This window comes from Agelaius phoeniceus, chromosome 7 (assembly GCF_051311805.1).
Source record: "Agelaius phoeniceus isolate bAgePho1 chromosome 7, bAgePho1.hap1, whole genome shotgun sequence".
NCBI classification, from domain to species: Eukaryota; Metazoa; Chordata; class Aves; order Passeriformes; family Icteridae; genus Agelaius; species Agelaius phoeniceus.
In genome coordinates, this window is record NC_135271.1 from 40,558,118 (window position 1) to 40,581,961 (window position 23,844).

Below are 23,844 nucleotides of genomic sequence, written 5' to 3' on the forward strand. Positions count from 1 at the left end.
AAATCCTGTCCCAATTTGCTTGTTCAAGGTGCTAACGGATATTATCATTTGCTCTGTAGGAAAGGCAGAGCTGACAAAGCAGCCAAAAAATACTGCCACTTTCTCAGCAATAAAAACATCCAAATGCTGGAGGAAGCTGTTGTAGACTTTGATCAAAGCCTCACTGTGACAGACCATGTCCCTTCATACTCAAATTATCATTCCTAGGAAAATTACTGAGTTGACAGAAATAGCCACAATTTGTCAGAAACATGCCTTTGGTTCTTGGACAGAGGAACCTCTCCTCTGACTCCTGTGGTTTAACTCATAGAGAGTGAAATTAGGACAGTCTAATCTGATCAAAATAGTTAAGTATCAGTTCACTATTTGGAAGAGTGCAAATTTCATTGCCTAGTGATTTCCCTGAAAGAAAAATTTAGTTCAGTTGTGATGAAAAATCCATCTCCCTCCACAACTTAAACATATTAGAAGATATATAAATAGAAATTTTCAAGTATGAGGGAAAAGACTGAGAGGGAGGAAGGGAGGTGGACACTGAGTCTGACACTGCATTCAGTATGAGAACCCCCAGGTGGAAGAAAAAGTGACTGCCAGAATCAAGATTATCTTTGTTCATTTTGGCAACACTTTAAACACCATTCCACTAGGAGTCATCATTATACAGCACATGTTTTGTTAAACACTTGTCAGAAACCAGATGTCCTTAACCTCTGGAACAGCTTATTGTCCTGCTTCGTGGTCACATTTTACTCCCCTCATTTTCTGACAGAATGGAAGGGGCTATTAGCAAGCATGAGTTTATAGAGTAGATATATAATGAACTGAATCACAGAGGACTTACATGATTTGTCTAAGCTTAGAAAGAGAGATTGTAGCAAAGATGAGAACTGAGTCTTGATCTCCTGGTGCCCAAATAGCAGCACCCTTCTTCCCTGTACTGGTCCTGTCCCAGCCTCCCTGGAGCTGCAAGAAGTGAGGATTCAGTGCCCACACCATTTGCAGTATCAGCATGTTTGTACCATACCCATAGCAGCCATCAGAGAGCTGCTGGCATGGCACACATGGATTGGATGATTTTAGTCAGACAGTGGCAGCAGCATCTTCTTTTCACTACAACTTGTTAGCCATGCAGACCTTGCTGGGAATGATTCTCTGTCCTTCTCAAAATCTTTACAGGAGTGGAATATTCAGCCCTGTGTCTTGTTTTCCTCCTATGTAACCATCACTGCATCATTTCAAAATGCAGATAGAGCTGGAGTAAGTAACAGCCTATTTATCCTAAATCCAAACAGAACAGAGCAGTTGCAGATAGCAGGAGGAAAATACTTTGAAGAAAAAGCCAAGCCAGTAGTCCATCACCTTACAGTGGCATCTGCTGAAGTTTTTCAAAACAGTGCAGATTCTCTGACATCTGCTATGCACACAGCCAAACCTGGACGTATGTGTTGCTTTAAAAATAAAGTTAGGTTGCTTTACTGCTGTGCACTGAATTGATATGGAGAAAGTGTTCAATGTTTCAGCATTTGCAGAGCAGTTTCAGCAGTATGTTTCAACAGTAGCCTGCTTCCTGTGCAGGACATGAAAATACACTCTCTCATTGCTGACTTTCAACACACTTCTGTTTCCAAATGAAACTCTGGGCATGATTTATCAGTTTCCTAGGCCCCAGTTCCCTCAGCAAGCTCTCTTTCCATGACTCACCTAGACAACTGGAGTCCCTCTGGCCTGTATGGTTTACAGAAGCAAGGCTTAGGTATGTGAGCACTGCAGAGAAAGCATCCATGGCCAAGGGGATAGCAGTGGCAAAGGAAATGCCACATGGCTTTAGACTAGTATCTGCCAGCCTTGGGAACATTTCTATATTCCTAAGGCATTTTTCTCAATAGGCAGAGATGAAAACCTGCAACCTTGGCTGGATTCTACTGAGCCATAAAGATGCACGTTTCTGTTTGAAGTCTATCTTGTGCTGCTGCTTGCAGATCTGTTCAGTGTATAAATACAGTAGTAGCTGCTATGGGAGATCCTAAACAGGAATGAAAGCCTAATCTTTGCTCTTTTTTAATATGACAGATGTATATGTACCATTTTAACATGCTTAAAAATGACTTGATATCAGACTGGATGGTATTCTACAGCTCTGCACATTCAGAGAACCTGCAGATGGTCTCTCCATGTGTCTGTTTTCTTTCTCAATACTTTATTCTATGGGGATTTTAAAGGTTACCCTGTATTCATCTGTCTGTATTGAAAGCTAGAATATTTTGCCAAACTACATTCCCTTCTGGAATATGATATCTCTATCAGCACAATTAACTGCTTCCAATAAAAACATCCCATGAGCTGAGAAGGAGTGGGGAAGACAAGCACAGTTCTCTATTTTGTCTTTCTGTTTTAGTGTTTACTATACCACTCATGTCTCTGAGCTGCATGTGTCCAATATTCTGCTGCATGTCATGTGCAGTTTTTGACATGCACAATCATGTTTCATACTTAGGCTTATGTTATGAAGGCTTTACATTGGCTTTAATGGACCACAAGTTTGTTCTTCTTCTTCTGCAACAATGCATAGCTACAATCCAATATGTGAACTAGAACTAAGGCAGGGCATCCAAAAGTGCACTTGTGCACATTTCTACAGGAGAAGGAACTAATTTAAAATATTGAGCTTAACTTCAATTTCACTGTTACAAGCAACAAAGGAAAGCCACCATAAGGTACCTTAACAATGTGAGAATAGGAGTACTCCAGCCTTGGCTAACTTACAGCACTTACATAACCACTAAATCAAGACTTATGATATTCTAGATGATCATGGTCAGATTGGCTGTATCCATGAACCTGGTCAGAATGCTACAAACTCCAATGCCTTTTCACATAAATCTCTCTAGGAATACAAGTAGGGCTGCCCCAAGCTGGCTTCCAAGGCCTTGTGGCAGGCAAAGGAGCAGCTAATTTGGCCTCAAACCTGGCTCAGGGACTGTTTGCACAGCAGCACAGAGGCTGCATTGAGTTGCTGACACCAGCATCACAGAGGAAGCAGCAGGAGTGACTCCTGTGTGCTGTGAGACATAAGCCAAGCAGAGAGGAGTAAGAGGAGACTGGAGGTGATGTAAAGGAGCTTTTTAGCCATTTGTGCTCCAGCAAACCAGGCACATATTAAAACCCCCTGCTTCTCAACAAAGGGAGGTGTAAATTACCACTACCCCAAAAGCAATAAGGTCAGATTCCAGTTTATGCTTTGTGGCATATATTCCTCAGGGCAAATGATAATGGGATGAGTTGGCCCCACATGAAATGTTTAAGCCACTTTCAAGACCATACCAGCACTGAAACACACACTTGTTATTTACTCTCAAACTGAATTCAGCTGCACTCCTTCCTCAGATAAGTTCTCAGAAATATTTTGGTAAACAGGTTTTGATATACAGCCTGAAGTAAACTCTAATTAATTTGTATTTGTGCACTCTGAGAAGCAGAAAACATAAGCAGGCTTGGCCTTTAAATCATTGCTGTTTATCAGACAAATTTGACTTGATGTGATTGCCTTTTTTTCCAGTGGTGCATTGGTTAGAGCATGTTGCTAATTACACCACGGTTGTGGGTTCAATCCCTGTACAGGCCATTCACTTAAGGGTTGGACTCGATGATCCTTGTGGGTCCCTTCCAACTCAGAATATTCTGTGTTTCTGTGAAAATTCCTTTGCATAAGCAGAGGGACTTTTTCTCTCTCTGCAGTGGAGGCAAACCAACAGCTTATGCAGGACACCCACGTGACATGAGACTGTGCTATTGAGACCTCACTGCCTTCTCCACATGGCTCAGTTTACAGAGCCCTCGGAACACAAGAACCATTCCAAGAGACCAAAAAAGGCAGCAATCTCCTTATCTAACAGAGTGCAGGGAAATGGAAATTGTTCTGCTACTTGCTGTGAGGGTCAGGCTGAGCCAAGGCGAGGCAATGGAGTTTGCTGTGCATTAAGAGCTCGCACGGCCCTGGCTCTTAAGCAGAAATATTGCTCCAGCAGAAAGCCTCTGAAAACTGAGAGCAGTATAACCACAGCCTCTGAAAAGTTCTTTTTTCCTTTCTTTTATGAACAGAGACATCACTGAAACAAAGTCTCTGAAGTAGTTTTCTTTATCTGTTCTCAAAATTGGTTTGTTTTCTTTCTAAATCCAGTTATCATATTACTGTATAATACTATTATTAGCTATTGTGATATTTGTCTGCCAGATAAAGAACAGACAGAAAGAAACAATTTAATTCCATTCCACAAGCTGTTTAGCCAGGCAAGGTATTTAATATGCTGCAACAGCCAGTTGAACACTGTCCATGCCGACAGCACTGGCAAAGCTTTCATTTGAAATCCATCAGCAGGAGAAAAGCGAAACCATAAAAGGTCATAACTGAACTCGGCACTATTGCTGACAGGGCTCAGGGTCATGGCAGACCTCGCTGCTGTGCTTGGAAAACTATGCCCTGCAGCTCTTTTTCCAAGGGAGAGGAGTGCTACAAGTAGAGATATTACCCCTTAACTCCTGTAAATAATGTACACCCTGTACGTTAGTGTACCACAGGTTTACGATAAAGTTAAATTTAAAAATGCCTGCATTTTCCTGCAAAACAGCTCAAGAGACACTGAAATGAACCTGAGTTTTCTCCTAAAAAGCAGCAGAGGCAAGAACCCCATGGTAAAGATTTGTTAGTCCAGACTTTGAAATTTACACCTCCCCTGTAAAATACACTGCAGAATACTCTTACCAGATTGCTCCTCCTGACAACTCTGACAGAAAATGAAGTTATTTTAAAACTGCCATTTTGAGACCTGTGGATAAAGTAGCAAACAAATAGTGGTGGCCCAGAGCATCGCTTTGTGCTCTTGGGGTAACTGAGGCATGGAAGTGTAAAATGACCTTGCCCAAGGACACACAGGAGAATGGAGCTGGGAACGAAACCAGAGCTCACCACTCCCACGCAAATGCCCTCAGCACAAGAACATCTCCTTCTGCCACAGGCCTAATGGAACAAACAAATATATAATGCATTCTCAGGAGCCTTTTTCTAAACCATCTGCTCCTGAGCCTGAATCAACAAGCTGTTCAGATTACTCATGTGCTGCACGTTAGGTATCTGCTTTGATAACTGATTGAATTAGAGCTCAAACCTGCCCACTGAAAGGCACAATAAATTTTAGGAATCCCCCTAGTAGGACTTTCAGTGGATTAGTCTCCACTGGAGTGAGTTTGGGTCTTAGGAACCCCATGTTTGCGTGGAGGAGTTGTGATTAATCATTTTTGAGTAACTAGGTAAAATATAGGAATTTTGTTGCAATTGTCAAGATATTTATTTTCTTCCTCAAAAACAAGCTGAAGGTAAGCATCAGGAAAAAGCAGCTATGCATGGAGTTCTACTGAAATGTCTCCCAGCAGAAATTACATTGAAGCTACATGGCCATTCAAGGGATAAACGTGGATTAGTGTGCCAGCACTGATGCATAGAGCAGAGTAAGCTGGTTTTCCTCCACACATTTTTGTCTTTCTCTGAAAATTTAGTTTTGGTACAGCTGGAGAGCCACTATGCGTTAGTGGGAAACAGACAGTGGAGGTTACTATGCTCTTGAACTACAACAGCAGCAACATAAGACATCTCCTCCTTAACCAACAGTGTAGTTGCCCTTTAACCATAAAACCAATGACAAAAATACTCCAGCAATCCAGAGGAATTTGAAAGGTTGAAGGTTACAGAGCGAGTCCACCCACATATTCTTAAGAAATTCATTGCATTCTTGACCTGACTGTAAACAGGGAATCACATGGATACTGCAAGATATAATCTGATTCTTTTCAAAAAAAGAACTTTAGAATCATTCATATTTGCACTTCTGAGCTGCAGTATTCAGTGTCAAAATGTCTATGGATGTCTCGCTTCACTGTCTGCTTCCCAGATGTCTGCACTTAACTTTTCCAGAGAGGGAGCACAGAACATTGACCACTGGGTCCTCTCTGTCTGAGTGGTGAGCACTGAGCCAGATTTCTCAGGATCTCCCACAATGCAGTCACCGCGTTGAAAGGGTCGCTGTGCACTGCTGGTTTTGCTACCATGTTTCCTTGTAACAGAGTTCTGAGGGAGAAAACAAATTCTAAGCTTGCATATATGTGACTTGTGGAAGCAGAACCAAGCCCTTCATAGCAGCAATTAATAATCCTACCATTACATTCAATGACTTTTGTAATCAGACCTTGTTCTCAAGTAACCTTGTATTTTCTCATTTGTGCTTGGAAAGACCTGGCTCACACAGATTCTGCTAAAGGCATAGAAGTAACACCTTCCACACAGAAAATAACTTCCCCATCCCAAGTCAAGTATGGAATGGAGTAGAGGAGCAGGTATTAGTGAATTCATGATATACTACTTGCATGCCTCTGTATATGTGTGTCCTTGAGTACTTGGTTTATCACTTTCCAACAGCAGAGAGGGCTGCAAATCACAGTACATGCACCAATGCTGAGAGTAATAGAACCCCCATAACTTTTAACTTCAGGCCTCTCAGGGTCTAATGTCATTGCTCTTATTCTTTAGCATATATCTACCATAGAGCTTACTAATCACCATGATACTCATATATGTGTGTGTGTGTAGGTACAATACATATATAGATGTATGTATATACACACAAAATACGACATCAGGAACAGTAAATATCCCATAGGATTTATAAAAGACAAAATAGATTGGTCAAAATCAGTCCCCAGTTAGGTAGTATCTGTGTTTCTAGTTCTGTCTTAAAAAAACCTAAAAGACAGCACTGATAAACAAAGTAATCACTACACACTGATCATCAAAAAGCTCCTGAATAGTAGCCATGGAAATGTGAAACAATAAGCCCAAAAGCATGTGGCAAGTTTGTGGCATAGCTGCAGAACAGATTATTTCTCTAGTGCCAGATACTCTTGTTGAATTCTGTGTTATTCTTTGGACACTGTCATAGTACCCAGCTTTAGCCAGTAGGAAAACCAAGTTTCTTTCTCAAAGGTGGTTACAGACCTGGGGCTATCACACAGCTAAAATGTTCAGAATCATAATTTTGATAAATATATCAAATATATCCAATAAATAGCACGAAAGGAATGCATATTCCTTGCTGTCACTGTAAACTGAGGGCTCTACCTTGCCTAAATCAGTCATGTTTTACACTAAGCTCATCATTGGCTCATTTAACAGCTTTGGCAACACACGTCCACTTCCATCTGACACACTGTCTGCTATAAATCATTAGCTCAATCTCACATCAGGCTGTTTTGATTTTGGAGCAGAAACATGTTACAAAATCTCCCTAGAGAGATCAGTCAGCTAAGGAAATTGCTTATTTAAGAGAGCTGATCATAACAATAGAGAAGAGCTCGACATGGACATTTTGGGACCAGTCAACCCTTTCAAAGAAGATACTGCTTAACTTGTATGTCTCACAGACTTGCAGGTCTCCAGTATTATTAGTGCTTGTACAAAGTTGCACAATGAATCACAAGGCTCAGTCCTTGTGGCTGAAGGCTCTGTGCTCAGCACCACACCATTATTTCAAAAGTCTCCTCTAACTTGTTTATGTGTCAGTGCATTTGCTGTGTGGACTGCACACAGCTCACACTGAAGGCTGAATGTAAAGGACATTTTTTTCATTTTTATTTCATTAAAGGAAATAAAACCCCATAGGATGAAGCTGGGCTTCTTTCAAGAGCATCCTTTCCCATGACCCAAACAGCATCAAATCATAAATTATTTAAATGCTTTAGGTGTCAGAACCCTTGCACAGTTTAATTAAGACTGTAGTTGAGGCCTGAGTCTGACAGCTAAATTTAAGACTTTGGGAGCTAAATTCAAAGGAATGCAAAGCATCTTTATTTCCCTAAATGTCATTATTAAAAATAATTTCTACAAATTGTACTTAGATAGAGTTTGCAATCTAAGACTCAAGAGTTTAAATCATAGCAGGATCATTTCTGATTTGAATCCTGGCAGATAAGCTCAATCATTTGTCTTCTGATTGGAGTTTAAGTCAATAATGTTATTTTTTTGTGAAGAAAAGTCTTTGACAACTGCAAGTATAAAACCAAGATGCAGGATGGTCTTAAATATCCTCAGGAAGGTCTTTAGACCTTCTGTTCAAAGCAGGATCAGCTATAAGGTCAGACCAGATTGTTCAGATGCTTATCCAGTCTGAACTTGAATACCTCCAGGGATGGAGACTGTACAACTTTGCTGGGCAACCTGCTCCTTAACATGTGTTACAGTCCAAATTTAATTTGAGAAATATTTATTGGAGTCTTTTGCATAAGAAACTTGCCCATCAGCATGAAGCCTTTGAAACCTACATGGTTGTAAGAGGTAATAATAAATTAAAAGAGGTAATAATTTTAATATTAAAGAATTAATAATAATAAAATAAATACAGCTTTATTTCCATATTAATTTCATTTTATATTTTAACAAATGTCTTTGATTTGCTAAAATTCAGAAGAGCCAAGCCTGTTAGCCCCAGAGAAATGCAGCTCTGGGTCTGCTCAGACACGCTCCTCCAGAAAGCAAATGTTCTGCATTTGTAGTTTCAACACATTCAAGGCTCCGTTGTGCAGTGTGGTCAGGCAGCAGTGCTTTGAGCACACAACACACACACATGGATGTGTCTTTTCTCAGAAAACTTACAGGGAGGCAGCTCACACAGAATTTAGAGACTTTTTATAAAGGGCTGAGGCAAACAGAGCTGATCTCTAGCACCAGGACTTTCTCCACCAATGATTGTTATGAAAGTGGGGTCAGGGCAGGGAGAGCAAGTTTCTTCCCAGTAGTTGGGATGGTGCAGAGACAATGGACAGGCAGGAATTTAGGATTAAGGATGAGCTTTGGTAGGCTCAGAAGTGCCAGGTTTTGCATATTCAGAGAAACACAGCTTCCCTATTTTGACTGACAGGCTTGAGAGAAAAGTACCTTCCAACTTCAGTGAACATTTGACACCTTTAAAGGTGCAAACAGTGTGAAGAATTTTATCTTATAGTGAGAATCTAACCCTCTTCATATAAGGAAGACATTTTTGCTCCCTTTTCCCACATTTTTGAGTGCCCAGATGGAAGAATCAGGCCTTAAAATGCATGTGCAGCAAGCTAGGAGGCCTTGTCACTCCTTCAGCAGTGCTGACATCAGCGAGATGTCTCACTGAAGAGCTTGGCAATTGTACAAGACGGAATTTATTCTTTTTAGTTGGAAACAGAGAGCTTGTCATCAGCCAAAACACATGGCAAACTCCTGCACATTGTAAGGATTCTTCACCCAACTCTCCCAAAAGCATCTCTGGGAATCCCACGGTTCTCTGGCACATTTCTTAGGGAAGAGCAGAGCAGGAGGCTGAGATGTAGCTTTATAAGGTTATAGAATTCAAAGACTTTCAAACCAATTAATTCCAAAGGATATAAACCAGTGACTTATATAATAATGAGTCAAGGCTCACACATAACAAGATAATAGGAATTGTCAGCCTTGTGCACCTAAAAAAATCCATCTTGCCCAATAACCTGCTACAATTATCTGCCAGCAGCAGTTGCCTAGGAAAGAGCGAAAAGGAGGGAAATATAAAGAGCAATTAATCTCCTGCCATTCTTCCAGCTGTTAATCAGCTGTGTTGGGATTTTGCAGCCAAAACCTATATCCAGAGCAATGTATATGTTTTTTCAAGGAGCAGTGTTCATTTTTAACCTAGCTGTACTTCTGACCTGTACAACCCTGTACAACTGTTGGGAGGGGTACTGCAATTTATCTATGCATCAAGAGAAAAATACTGATTCTATTTTCTTCTCGAATTCTCTGCCATGTTGCTGGAATCCACTTGATATTTATACTCATTCATCCAGTTATCTTTTAACTGCAATTAAAGCCTCAGACTGGATTAAAGGAATTAATTTAAATAATCAGGAAGCCTCTAATGACAATATGTAGAGCAACATGCAACTGAGTCACATTCAGTCTGCTTCAGTGGATATTGTACCTGAAAATGTGATTGTACTCATTAAACCTCCTATGGTATTAACTGGATTGCTGGAATGAATCTCCAGTCCCACTTGGGTTAAAGGTATTTTGCCATTGGTTTCACTGGAGTCAGACATTCATCTTTGCCCTTAGACCCACATTTCTTGCCTTGCTCACACCCTTGTGGCTGTCAGTGCACCACCTTGTGTGATAACCCCTCTGCAGGTAACAGAGCCCAGAAGCAGACCCAACCCACAGACTGATGTTTTAGCCAAATCATATCTTGGCTTGCAGAAATTCCCTGGATTTCCCTGAAGCATCCACACCAAGGTGGGTTCTATAGCCCTTTCAGAGCCAGATGTCACAGATCTAGATTTTGGCTGATCCTCACTAGGCTGCAGTTTTATCTGCAAATAAACTGCAACTGTCTGCCAGTCTGCATTTCTGTGCAGCAGTCCAGAGTCTGCTGCAACAAACCAGACAGCCTGGGAGTGTCACCTGACAAGGCTGTTTGAAGCTTTAAGATACCTGTGTAAAAGCTCACAGATGAAGGGTTCCAAAAGATTTAAACCAGACTGTCTTTATTCACTACTTTCTGTTCCTGTGAAACAATAGACCATGGTAGGAATTTAAAATGGAGACATGAGCTGTTTTTATCTTGTGGGGGGATTTCTTTTTAAACATGAGCTATTTTATCTATTTTATACATTCATCACCATGGAATTAGGAATTTTTCCAAATAAACACAGTATAGCCCTACAGATACTAACTTATAGTCCTTATTACAATGTCGCTATACATTTTTTGAAAAACTAGTTCTTATTTCAGTCTTCTTAATTTAACTGATTATTTTATTTAACCTGTTGCATATCATTATATAAAATGCAAATGTAGACTGATGTCTGAAGAATAAGTATATAAATAAAATATTAATTTGGACTTACCAACAACTGTAAGGTTGACTTGTGCTTGTCTGCTGCCAAGTTTGTTCTCTACAACTAGAGTGTAACATCCACAGTGTTCCTGCTTTGTTGATGATATTGTTAGCTTGCTGCTGTTTTCATCATTCTCAATTTTAATATATTCATTTTCTTGAATCTGCCAAATTAAAAGAGAAATTATGTGATTTATTTGTATGTGAAAGAGCTCAAAGCACAATACGATGTTATCATATGAGTGCTGTTTGCAGATAACTCTATTACAGAAGTGAATATGCACGACTGATAAACTGCATAATCCACACAAATCATCTAGAAATGCAGTGGAACATTATAAGGGCTCCAGTCCTGCAATGGCCACAGGGAGCACTGGTGTTGCGGGAACCCCACTAAGGAACAGGTGTGTCACTTTTTAGCTTCTCTTTGACAGGCTGAAAGTGCAAACTGTGCAGCTGTCAGAAGTGCAAAGTTTGGTCTCACATATCTTAAAGAAACCACAGTGGAAGGAGGGTTTAGCCTTAGTTCATTTGCCACCCCCCTCAGAGGCCCCACAAGCAGACCATCCACAGCTGGGACTGCTGCCCTCTTGTTTTAACCAGCTTCATTCTGTACTTCCACACAAACCAGGGTAGCAGTTTTTTGGGTTTGAACAGTTGAGGACAATGTTAAATGAAATGGAGATACAACACTCCAGCTGTACAGAGAGACATTCAAAGAGCATACTGAGCTTTCCCATAGCATTTTAATTTTCTGAAGAAGCAAAAATCCAAATCTCTGCTGAATACCATAGGCATATTATAAACTAGTTTTTAATTGAAACAGAGCTACCATAGCATAAATGGCCAAGGTGACTTAGATTTTAATCAGCATTAGCTTGAGACATGACAGTTCTTTAAAAACCTCATAATGCTACCCTGCATTACAGAGCTGTACACTGTGTTCTTATGAAACAGACAACATAATGTCAATGCCCTTCTTCCTCCCACCACTTCCTTCTTAGATAAGTGACTCTTCCAAGCCATTCTCAGAATTTAATTAAAAATGAGGCTATTTAGTTTGCCTTATCTTGTCCCATATATTGAGACAAGAAGAAATCAAAAGTTTAAGAACAGGACTTTCCCTGCTCTTTCCTCAACTGAGGCAAAACACATGCACTGCTATCTGCCCAAAAGTAACTTCAGAAAGTTTTTCCTACAAATAGAAAGTTAGCAAATGAGATTATGTAGGGTTAAACTCTAGTGAAAATTGTTCCACCTTGCCAACATACTTCTGAGATTCTAAACTGTTCCTTTATGCTTCATTAAAATTAGTCAGGGGGTGATAGTAGAACTAGATCTGCATTATTCAGAGAAAGCCCAGAAAGGATACAGGGAAAGCCCTGAAAGGATGCAGAGAAATCCTTGAAAGGGTGTAGAGACAGCCCTGAAAGAACGCAGAAACAGACAGCCCTGAAAGGATGCTCAGTGGTTTGCAGTGTTAGTGGGGAACATGGGTTGGATCTTTGGGGAAGAAATTCACTGGTTGTAGTTGAGAAGCTTCAACAGCTGTTCAGTGTTCAGTGATGGACTCAGCTGATGAAGAGGCTTTCCAAGACTTTCTCCTCTTTAGCTCAGCACAGTTCCAGAATCCCTCCACTGTACTGCCATGGCATACAACAGTATTGGTCACAGATTCATGACATTCCCTTTCTACAAGCAACAGATACTCTTTTGGAATACCCAAAAAAGATAGACAGACCACTGAGAGAGGCCACTGTGGCTCTCCTGCACCTGAGGGGATGTGAGGAAGAAACACGGAGAGGAAGCTGCAGCAAAAAGCAGCAGGGCTGGAATCACAGCTCACCAATTACTGGGTCAGCTCAAATAACAACTACGTATAACTCCCAGTAAACTGTCAAAACACTTGGTTGGTTTTCACTTTTAGGACTGGGAATGGAACAGAGTTGAAATCAACCAGAGTTATAGAAAAGGAAGAAATCCAAGTGTTAAACAATATGTGGTGAAGTGTAAGTGAAAGAATAAAGCAAAATTGTGGTGCAGCACGGACACAGTAGGTGCCTCCCCTTTTAAATTAATAAATGAGAGACTGCTGCCCTCACTTGTTGTCCTACAGTGTTTGGTATCCTTCCTGAAGTTTTTTTTTTCTTTTGTACCTCATTCACCCAAATGAATAATTTAAAAAAATTGTCATTTTAATTTATGATTTTGCAATACTTCACTTTGTCTCATAGTGGATAACTAAAGAAGAAAGTATAAAGATGGTAAAAATAGCATTTTACAAAGGAGAAAGTATCTTGAATCATAGGTTACAGATCTGATATGGGCATAAGGAGCTGCTAGTCCCTGTTATCACATAGACCTTGCATATTAAAAAGGCCTTAAAATCTAGGTAAATAGGATTGTTGTATTCAATAATGAACTCAGAATTCTGCACAAACCAAAAACTCATTTTTGAGGGGCACATTTTACCTGAATGTTAAGACAGAGCTTAGCAAAATCAAACACTGAATGTCACTGAAGCTTCTGAGACCTATTTTTTGTGGAAAGCAGTGGTTAACTTTAGTCTTGAAGCTAAAGAAATTTAAGGAAATATAAGAGCTCAGGAAAAAACCCACCCTTTCCCCTAAAGTAAGAGGTCATTTGGAGTTAGCAAGGATGGACTCTGGAATACCCTTTGCACTAACAAACTGTTTTGAATTCTTTCAATTAAATGCTGACATGTCTGGATTTAGAGTCTAAACTTCCTTCTAGGAGGAGATGTTTTTATTTGTGTTCTATAGAGTGCATGACAAGTTCAGAACGAAATAAACAGAACAGCAGCTACAGTAGATATTTATATTTGCTCTGTCCTAGCGTGACACTTCATCTTCCAGTCTGAACTTGCATATTGGGTTATTTGATTTAAAGTGATTTTAAATAGCTTTGTTAAAGCAACTCTCTTGGGACACTACCCTTATGGGCATTTGATACAGTTTAAAGATATTAATTCAAGTAGAAAGAACTTTAAACCTAGGAGTGAGGGCATTGATGGCATGGATTTTTGTTGTGCCCTGTATGGTGACATTTGTGTTGCAATACAATTCACTCAAATTTTTTATATTGTATTTTGCCCCTTTGACATAACTTTAGACTCAGCATCAACAAAGAAATTTTCAAAGGGGAGAAATGTCCTCTGTGACACATACTTTTCAGATACCTGTATCTTTCCCATCTCTTATCCTTTAATTCATGTTCTAAGACTTTTCACAAAGAAACTATCATTTGTTACAGGAGGGGACAGGCAGCAAAGGGTCTAAAGTGTAGCAAGAAAGATTTAGGTTTGGCATTAGGAAAAAAATTCTAACCCTATGGCAATATAAACACTGCAATAATTTGCTAATGGAGGTTGTGAAATCTTCATCAGTGAAATGTTTTCAGTAGAGGTGAAGAGAACATCTGCAGGAACAAGATGGACTTTGCTAGTTCCTCAGGAAGGGAGATGGAAAAATGGGAGATAGTCATTGGTGTTACTTTCCAGCTCTGCTTTTTCAATGGTTGTTAAAAGAGACCAAAACACGATTTACCTGCTTACGGAATTTCATCCAGGTGCAAGTTATGGGTGCTGTTCCCACCACCTTGGCAAACAATTCCACCGATTCACCTGCACGGACTTTTCTGTCTTCTGGGAACTGAGTAATCTGAGGAGGAGCAGCTGAAGGGAAAAAACAACATAAATTAAATAACCCTTTAAATGACCCAAAGTTTTCTTAAAAGTCAAAACACATACATTTCTCAGCTCAGTTGTTTCACAGCAGCATTTGAAATTCAGATTAGCAGCTACCTGTTGCTTGCAATGAAAAAATTCTGTGGATTTGGTAATTCTAGAGGAGTGAAGCAAGAACAATTTACCCATCCAAAGTTTGCTCATGCAAGACCAAGGTACAGACATCCAAAAGACAAAAACATTGGCACCCACCACCAATTCCAAATATACAGTTTATGAAATTTTGTTGTGGGTTTTTCAGAAAATCTTCTTTTTCTTTTGAACTTTGTATTTTTGAAGAATGGCTCCAGCTACCTTCTTATCAATTTGCATGTGCTGAGGAGGTCTGCAAACCTGCTCCCTGATGTCATCAACAGAATTCAGAAAAATTTAAGAGTCAAGATCTGCCTATAGTTATCTCAGCAGCCAGATGAACATTATGTGGCACAGAAACATAATGAGAGACAAGGAAGGAAATTGATATCTTTCTCCATCACAATAAATCTTGCCATGAGCAATGATGGATTTTTCTGTATTACAGTGCTTCTTTTAAACCTTGCAGTCCCATTCATTCCCCTCTGTTCATGAATCAGGAATTCCTCCTTCTGTTCCCTCTCACTGCCTGAGTATCAATAGATGGCAGAACATCTCCTGCTAACAGTGCTCCTTCCTGGCTCTCAGCTGTGCTGCTGAGTGTCAGACCCCTGGTAGCTGCTAAGCACAGAGGCCAGAAATATCATAGGCTGGACAACTCCAGGGTGAAACCAATACTGTTGCTTATAAAAGCAGCATGATAGAAAAATTATTCTTGTGTGTGTGTATTGAAGGGGGCGGACTTGAGGACATATTGACAGAAATGGTAAGAGGCATTCCCTAATATTACAATGACCTCACTGCCAAATGTAACATTCTTTACAAAACACAGGGCTACTGGGCATGACAAAAGTGCTTTCTTTTCCTTTTCAAAGTAATTAAAACAAAGTGGGTTCCCCCCGCTCTAGACTTGACCTTTTAAAAGTGTTTTTGTTTTGAAAACATCTGAAGGAAGCTAGGCTGAGGGATATAACTGGCTTAGAAAGCAGCTTGGACAGTTTAAAAATCTGGTGATGTTTTAAGACACTGAAAAGAGGTGCCTATAGGGGAAATTTCCTTGTAACTTTAAATATAGATGGCTTTGCCTCAGGGACTACAAACACACAAACAGGTTACCATAATGCCAGTGATGAGGAAAAGAAGAATCTATCACCTTCTCTGTGGTAGCTACTCATGCAGAGGATTCTGTGATACACAGAAAAAATTCTTTCACGGAAAGCCAAGGTTTGTTGTGGATATGCAAAAGGGTGTAAGTTATACACTACTGACACTTTGTAGGATTTTGCTACAGTCCATCTGAGAGTAACTTCTTTGGATGCTCATGATTTAATTCTTAGTACAGTGTTAACAAGTTGGACTTACCGACCATTTAATCACACATGCAAACAAACTTTGTGGGCAAACAGCTGCACTGGTAAATGTGGGTGACAGCAATGCAACAAATTACCTGCTTTTGGAGGAGTCTTTGGAGCTGGTTTCTTCTTCACTGTTGCTTCACCTAGTTAAAAACAAACAAGCAACAAACCATGTGAATTCAAAGGTGAGCTTTGCAAGGAACCAGACTAATCACAAACATCCATAGCAATGCTTTGTTGGCACTTGAAAATATAATATGTTCTTCCAGAATATTAAACTAAATAATTAAAAATACCTTTAAGAACCACTTTTATTATGCTGGACGATCCTTAGAATATTCATGGTTGAAGATGGAACTTTTAAGATAATCAAAGAAATCTTCTACACTTCTCCCACGATCTGTCATCATCCATTCCTTATAGCAGTTTAACAGGTGAAAATACTGGGCCAAGACCCATCTCATACTGAATTTTTGCTCAGATTTCCAGCATAATTAATGCTGAATGATCCCAGTTAAAAGTAGAGTAGTTAACACCATGTGCTGCTTCTCATACCACTTGTGAGCTCACAAAGAAACAGCTATATACCAAAAGTAAATATTAGTACCACCCCTTTGCCTCATCCTTTTCCTTAAGCAAGGATAACTTTTCGCTATAGTCTCAAAAGAAAATGTCATAGCTAAAAAAACATGGCTTAGAACTGGAAATCTGGATCCATCCATTTTTGGAAGACAATGTTCTACAAATTGTGTAGGGTAAGTAGAAGAACAGTAGAGAACATGGCTATTAAGTATTTTTCACAAAACGAGAACTAGAGGCCACCCAATTATATTACCAGACAGCAGGCATAAGAGAAACACCGAGTTAAATATAACATCCATAACCTACCTTCACAAACAAGTAATATCTTACAATACAGAAACACAAACAGGTTCAAAAGGACAAATTCAGAGGAGTTATGTATAGTGGTGGCCATTAAATACAACAGTCTGGATGCCTTCAAATCACTGAATTCCAGAAATGAAGGAGTTCATTCCTTTTACAGCACTCTCTTTTTGCCTGCTATTCTAAGCATCCTGGTCAGAGAATGGCCTCTGCTGTGAAAGAACATTTCTTATTTTCTTATGCTCAACTAGGCAGCCTGATCGAAGTAGTCTGGCTTTTAAGATGTTATTGCCTCCAACGGAAGCAATGTGTGCTAAGTGCTTTTGAGTATCTGGCAGACTATACAGAGGTGCCTAGTGACAGTCATAACAGATGCAAAAGCTTTGAATTTTTTGGTCCATTCTTTTCTTTATTTAGTTATTTCAAATTAGAAAGACAGTGAGCAGCAAAATATCCCCCAATTTTACCAGACCAACAAAAACAGTTTTTTTGATTTTAAGCCTTTTGGTTGCAGCAAGCTACAAGCTGTGCATGATACCCTGGAACACATTATGTGGTGCTCCATGAAACTCAGGAGCCATGAGTTGCAAAAACACTGTGAGACTCTAATGCTATAGCTCAAACAACAGACAGATTGATTTTCAGAGTAACTGGAGATAGTAGATGATGTGGTATAGGATGTGAAAAGACCAAAAGACTTTAAAAATATCTAATGGCTTAGCTGCTTAGCTGTCAACAGCAGTGTTTATTCAGCTCATTCTGAAGAACTTCATGCAGTTAATACAGAAAAGTTTTTTCCACCTTCTTTCCATTTTTTTAGTAATTTTCCCTAAAAGTATGCTTGGCTTTTATACACTCTGAATTTATTGATGTTGTAGCAACCAGAAACACAAAAATGGAGAGGTAGGATATTCTCACAGTACTTATGGCTGAGACAAAAAAAAAATATTTCCCAAAGAAGCCTTTCTTTCACAACTGCCAGCACAACAGATCTAGTTAAAGGTTTAGATGAGTACTTATGAGGTGTTTATCCCAGTATTACTGGCTGTAAGCAAGGTACCTGTCCTGCCACATCTTCCATGGGGACTTGGCCCTCTTTAAACTGAGGCCTTCAAACACCTACTCATTAAAGGGACACATTACTTTATGGGCCACCAACAGAGTGACATGTACCCTGGCTGCTGTGGTGACAGCAAATGTATTTCTGCAGCCTCTTTCCAGCCTGAGTTGTACAAGCAAAGGCAGCAAGTGGTGTTTTCAGAGCAGCTTTCCTCTTTGTCGTGGTGTGGTCTCACCCTGAGCTGAAACTCTTATTTCAGGTTGGAGCTGTATTATGTGGATGAAACTATGTATATGATCAGGTGCCAGCTGTAAGGCCTGTAGAGTCTGGCCTCTCATGTGCCCTTAAACATCCCTATTAATGGAATAGCCCATTAGTTACTCATTAGATGCATAACTCCATGCAAACTCACTCAGTTACATGGTTTAGAAATGTGTAAACATTTTTGTTTGTGAGTGTGCTGTATTCAACATCAGACACTCTGCTTTTCTCTAAACTGAAATGGAATAGCTCTTGGGTCTTCAGAGCTGCAAGGGCTTTTAATAAAAGCTACAATGACAGGAATTTGATTGCTTCCACACTCCATTAAGCCTGATATGAACAAAGAGCAACAAGGATGAAGAAAAAGCATCATTTGTCAAGTGCCATCTCGGGCTGCAGATACTGTTGCTATTTTTCAGGAAAAAAAAGTAAATTCCTGAATCCAGCATGATTTTCACTCAAAGATCCCCTCTTGGCCAACACTGTGTATTAGCTGTAGTACCTTAGTTAATAGGCAAGGTGCATGCATACTGGAACAACTATGCTTAAGCCAGTTTAAAAGACTCTCATCTCAGTGAAGATTTCCATAGCAGCAAAGCAGAGAACATGAACTCATCACTTCATCCAGCTAGGGCACTGCTTTTTATATGTAGGTACAATTTTTTTTTGGTTTAAATTTTAGATTTTACCCACCAGGACATTATATTCACTGAACTGAGGATATACAGACTGTCACTGGACTTCATCAAACCATGCAGATTGCCAAGGGTTGCTGGAAGGTCTGGCTGAATATCCTGTTTTGCAGACACAAATATCCCTGAGCAGAAATGAAAGGCTGGGGCAGGGTGGAAGGGGATGAGTACAAGGACAGGTCTCTGGCTCTATGTAACTGGCTTCTTTGCCTAATAGTGTACACCCCACTGTTCTTAGATCTTCCTTAAAAATATCAGCTCATCTTATGCATCTCTTTGAAATGCAACTTTTTTTTTTTTTTTCAAAGGCTGCTGGAGACAGTTAGTGAAAAAAAAATCTAGTAAGATTACTCAAAGTTGACAAGGTCAAATGATTGTTTTCATTAAAATATTTGAGCCTCTTGGAAATGTTAGTTCAAGTCTGCTTCTGATGCTTTTTTTTTTTTCCTTAAAGATGGTTTGTCTTAGTTTTGGTATTTACATTGAAATGGGCCAATGCTGAAAATCAGCCTGGAAGTAAAAGGACTAATATTTCCCCCTTAAATGAATCTGCCTTCTAGAAACAACATAAACATTACAAGGCAGGTTTGCCTCTTACAGAGCTTGTTTTTGAGTGAGGCGACATAAAGCAAAAAGGGGAAAAACCCCACCCAGGCTGGTAGCTGCTAGACATTTGGTTGTGCTCTTCCTTTCCCTGACGGTGCAGTCATGAGAGCAGATATGCTCAGAAGCCTCCGTCTTTCTTTTTTGCTTCCCTTTTTTGGAATTTTACTAAAAATAGGAATAGCCCTCCCCTGAAATGGCTCTCTGCACAACTTGCTTTCATAAAGCATGAAGGAAAACTCTTAGGATCTGAAAAAAACATCAGTACTCAAGATAGTATTTCCAACCAATCCATAATTCCTACTGTCTTCCCTGAGGGACATGCCTAAAATTATGTGCATGTCTTCTGTAGCGATGGATTTCAGCACCTGGTAAACAAGTACAGTTAATACCCAACTCCATTAGCATAAGGAACAGACCTATCCCTGCTTCTGTCTGCTTGTGGAACAGCCTCATTTTAGCTCAGGAGAGAAGAAGGGTTAATGACATACCCTCATACATAAAAAAAACCATTTTACCCTCATGCGAAACATGCCGAGATTTCATCTTGAACTAAATTGGGTTTTTTTCAGCATTTTCAGAGTTCAAGAGAAACTGAAAAAAGAAGTCAATTCTGTAATGTGTCAGACACCATGGTAAGAAGAATATTTATGGAAAATTTATGGAAAGCCCAGATTCAAGTATCTGCTCCTTCTTCCCCATCTCACTTGGATCCTTCAGGCTTGTGGGATGTGAGATCATGAGGTCTCTCTCTCCCCCATGTACATGAATCCCAGTGTAGCCTCCTTCAGAGCCTTCTGGGGGTAGATGTCCAGGTTTGAATCAAAAGTGACTGCTCTCTGTCAACCTCCACTACTGCCTGCTTTTCCAGAAGAGTGGAATGACTGAGAGCTAGAAGTAGAGAAAAAAAGGAAACACTTGGCCTTGTGTTCAAAGTAGTCAATTATTCTGTTTTGTCCTTGCTTCTGGCACAGACTTAGTTGATGGTACAAAAACTCATTACAGATTTTAGCACAGACAAGATGAAACAGGAGAAAAATGATGGCTACAAGCGTAGCAGAAAGTTTATTCATACATTCATGAACCTGTGCTAATTGCTAGAGAGGAAAATTATAAACAATGCACTGAACACACAGTTTTCAGTAGCTTGAAAACTTCAAGGTTTGGAAGTTTAAACAGTTTCATTTCATTGCATGTCAGAGAGCAAATTTCTCATAGTGTTTCCAAATAACTGTTTAGTATCTAAATACAATAAACCATAAAGCAACTTTGGCTTAAATTTGGTGACAAGCAGAAATTAGAAAACTTGATTCCATGCAAGTCAGTTACTTGAGTTTGTGTGCTTCATAACGGTTTTTTAAAGCTTTTATTTTTTCATTAAAAACAACTGTCATTTTGTTGCAACATCCCGTATTTAGTTTCTAAATCATGCAGAGGTTGTCCTCTAAATGAGAAATATACAGCCTCTGCCTTCTGAAAACAACAATAAAACGCAGGAAGTACTCACTTTTGCAGTCACGAGAGAGCTAGGATATACCAGTGCACTCAGAGATTCAATAATATGATCTGGTACACTGAAAATAATTCAGTATTTGTAAACAGCTCAGCTGAAGGAATAAACAATTCCACAGCAATTTAGTAACACCGTTCTTGAGCAACTTCTACAATTAAAGCAAATCTGAGCAGTGAAGAAGAGATCCAGTATCAAACAGAGCTCACAAACAACCCAGGCCATGTAAAATGCTCTAAGAGCTCTGCTGGGAACAAATCAGCAAGGTTAGTTTCTAAAGTATAAGTTCAATTTTCACCTTTTTTATGTCCTGGAGAACATCTACAATTAGACACTAAAAGGCTGTGCCCAAGTGTGTAGGGACAGGAGTCAAAGGTAGGTTACTACCCTGCTACCCAGTCTGTTCCGTAGGAAAACGGTGCCAGGTCATCTGGACATTCAGGAGCTCCAAATGGTTTCAGTGGGAAAAGCTAGGTGCTGTATGCTTTTGATATTAATTAAGCCAATGGATTTAGTTCCCTGTTTTATAGAGAAGAAACTTAATGCTTCTGTTATATGCCTCAGATGTGCGATTTCTAGCCAACAACTTAACTGTAAATTAATGAAGCATGACACCTCTTCAGTTCAAGGCCACATTGCAAAAACTATTCATTTTTCTCTCTGTAAGACAGTCAATAAACATTTCTGTCTTCTTCTGTCAACATACAGATACGTAGGATGGACTCCATGAAATACACGTGGAAAATACTGTTCTGTGCCAATATTAACTCAGAAAATGTCAGTACAATGAGAACTGTAGAGTAACTTGGCAGAAGTTCAAAATGCATGCCCAGCATTAAAGAAACAGTGCTGAACTGGGCACTCAGGAGAAGGGATTTGGACAACAAATTAGTGTTTCTCCACTGCTCATTTTATACTAAAAGAACAGATTTATTTTCCATCTGTGGAAGCAACCAACCTTCAGAGTCACCAGGTTAAATCCTGCATTGCCTGTTTACCTCAGCCCACCTTGGCTGTCAGGCCTTCTGGCACAGCTATGCACCTCTGCACCCTCGAGCCTCAGGAATGAAGGCAGCACCTTTCATAATTTAGAGTTTCAGAGAAATCCTATTTAGGTCTTAGAAACAGCTAATGGCAGTTTGATTTACATGTACTAAGTAAGAATGGAATTTTCAGCTTAGGAAAAAAGATTAATTTTTCCTTGAAAAGTTTGGTTAGAGGCTTCTCTGACAATGTAATTCATAGTGTTCTAACACACTAAGTACTTACACTCACTGTGCAGAAAATGTCTTGGATCTCACAACAGCCAGGAGAAGAGCAGCTTGAGCCTTCAGGGAAATGAATGGGACTGAGGGAACTGGCTTGGACAGCCTTAGTGACCCTCAAGAGCATCCCAGACTATCCCAGCCACCAAAGAGATCAGCAGCAGCCACAGAGCACAGCTGCTACCCAGTGCCCACACTTCTGCAATTAAAAGAACATCTCTGACCAGAAGAATAACTTCCTTAGTAATTGAGTTCTTCCCTTAGAAAGTGGCACATTTTACACTTAGGGCAAAACAATCTGTCATGAAATGAAGATTTTGAAACATTTCATATTCATCTAAGCCATGTTTCATATTATTTTCATAGAACAGAAATCAATAGAAAACCTGAAGTGTTTACTGATTTAATGATACACTAACTAAATTGGACACATCAAGCTTAATGCTTTAATAACATTTTCTTAAAATGGTGCTTGCAGACTTGGATTCTCTGACAAGATTGTTTATTGAAAGAACTGCATGCCAATCACTTGGCCACTGACTCATAATTTTTCCATGGTGATTAACACTTAGAATTCTCCCTACTGTGGACCAGAATATATTAACATAATAAGGGGTCCTGTGTAGTATATTTACTTTAATAATGCATTGTTCTAGAGATGTCACTGCTCAGCCTTGCATTCAAGTACCAATAATGTTAAAAATTCAGATCTGGGAAGGTGACAGTGAAACCTTCTGGAGGATTTGATCTGGAATGTTTCAGTTGTTCATTTATTAATAACCATCAGCAAGAGAATACAGCTACCTGTATTATTATACAGCTACCTAAAAAGGTGTTTGACATAAAATCAAATGTTCTACATAGTAGCGTAGATAAAAAATTTCTATCAGAAGCTACCAAATATTGCTAAATAACTTGCAGGTGCGTAGAAAAAGTTGTTTTTTTGATGCAACTTTATTTTTAACTGAGTAGAAGAACTTACATTTGTGCAACCAACTCTATTCTGGGTCAGCCCTTCAATGTATGTGGTCTGGATATGAGAACAGTGGGTTTAAGAAGTATTACTCAGATGAGGGAATCCGGGATATCCTGTCAGGTTTTCTTAAAATAACTGTGACAGGTGATAATTGCTATTTCTTAATATTTACTGGAAGTAGTGCTGTGCATTAGCCCTACAAAAACATTGGGCATTTCTTTCTGAACAGTTTAATCCAATGCTTAGATTTATGAGCATTATTTTCTAAAGCATTAAAGTATTTTTTTCTCTCAGTAGCCATAAATGGGATACAGTTTCTTCCTACTATAGTAAAGTTATGTTGCACAGCTCAGCCATAGTGTAGTTTAAAAAATAGAATCTAATTGCTGTAATACTCCTTTTTCATCAGCAAATCTTGAAAAAAATAATTTGAAAAAAAGTCCTTTTGGAAAGCTC

At 39.4% G+C, this 23,844-nt stretch overlaps 1 protein-coding gene across 5 annotated transcripts in view; it reads right to left on the minus strand.

Annotated features, from left to right (window-relative positions):
- Nucleotides 1-23,844, minus strand: part of MYLK (myosin light chain kinase) — a 194,230-nt gene that overhangs the window by 31,217 nt on the left and 139,169 nt on the right. For all 5 annotated transcript variants that reach the window (XM_054636488.2, XM_077181662.1, XM_077181661.1 and 2 more), the window contains 3 exons: nt 16,229-16,279; nt 14,510-14,637; nt 10,954-11,107 (listed from right to left, as the gene is read on the minus strand). In XM_054636488.2, the coding sequence (XP_054492463.2) occupies nt 10,954-11,107; nt 14,510-14,637; nt 16,229-16,279 (333 nt within the window). The remainder of the gene's footprint in view (nt 1-10,953; nt 11,108-14,509; nt 14,638-16,228; nt 16,280-23,844) is intronic.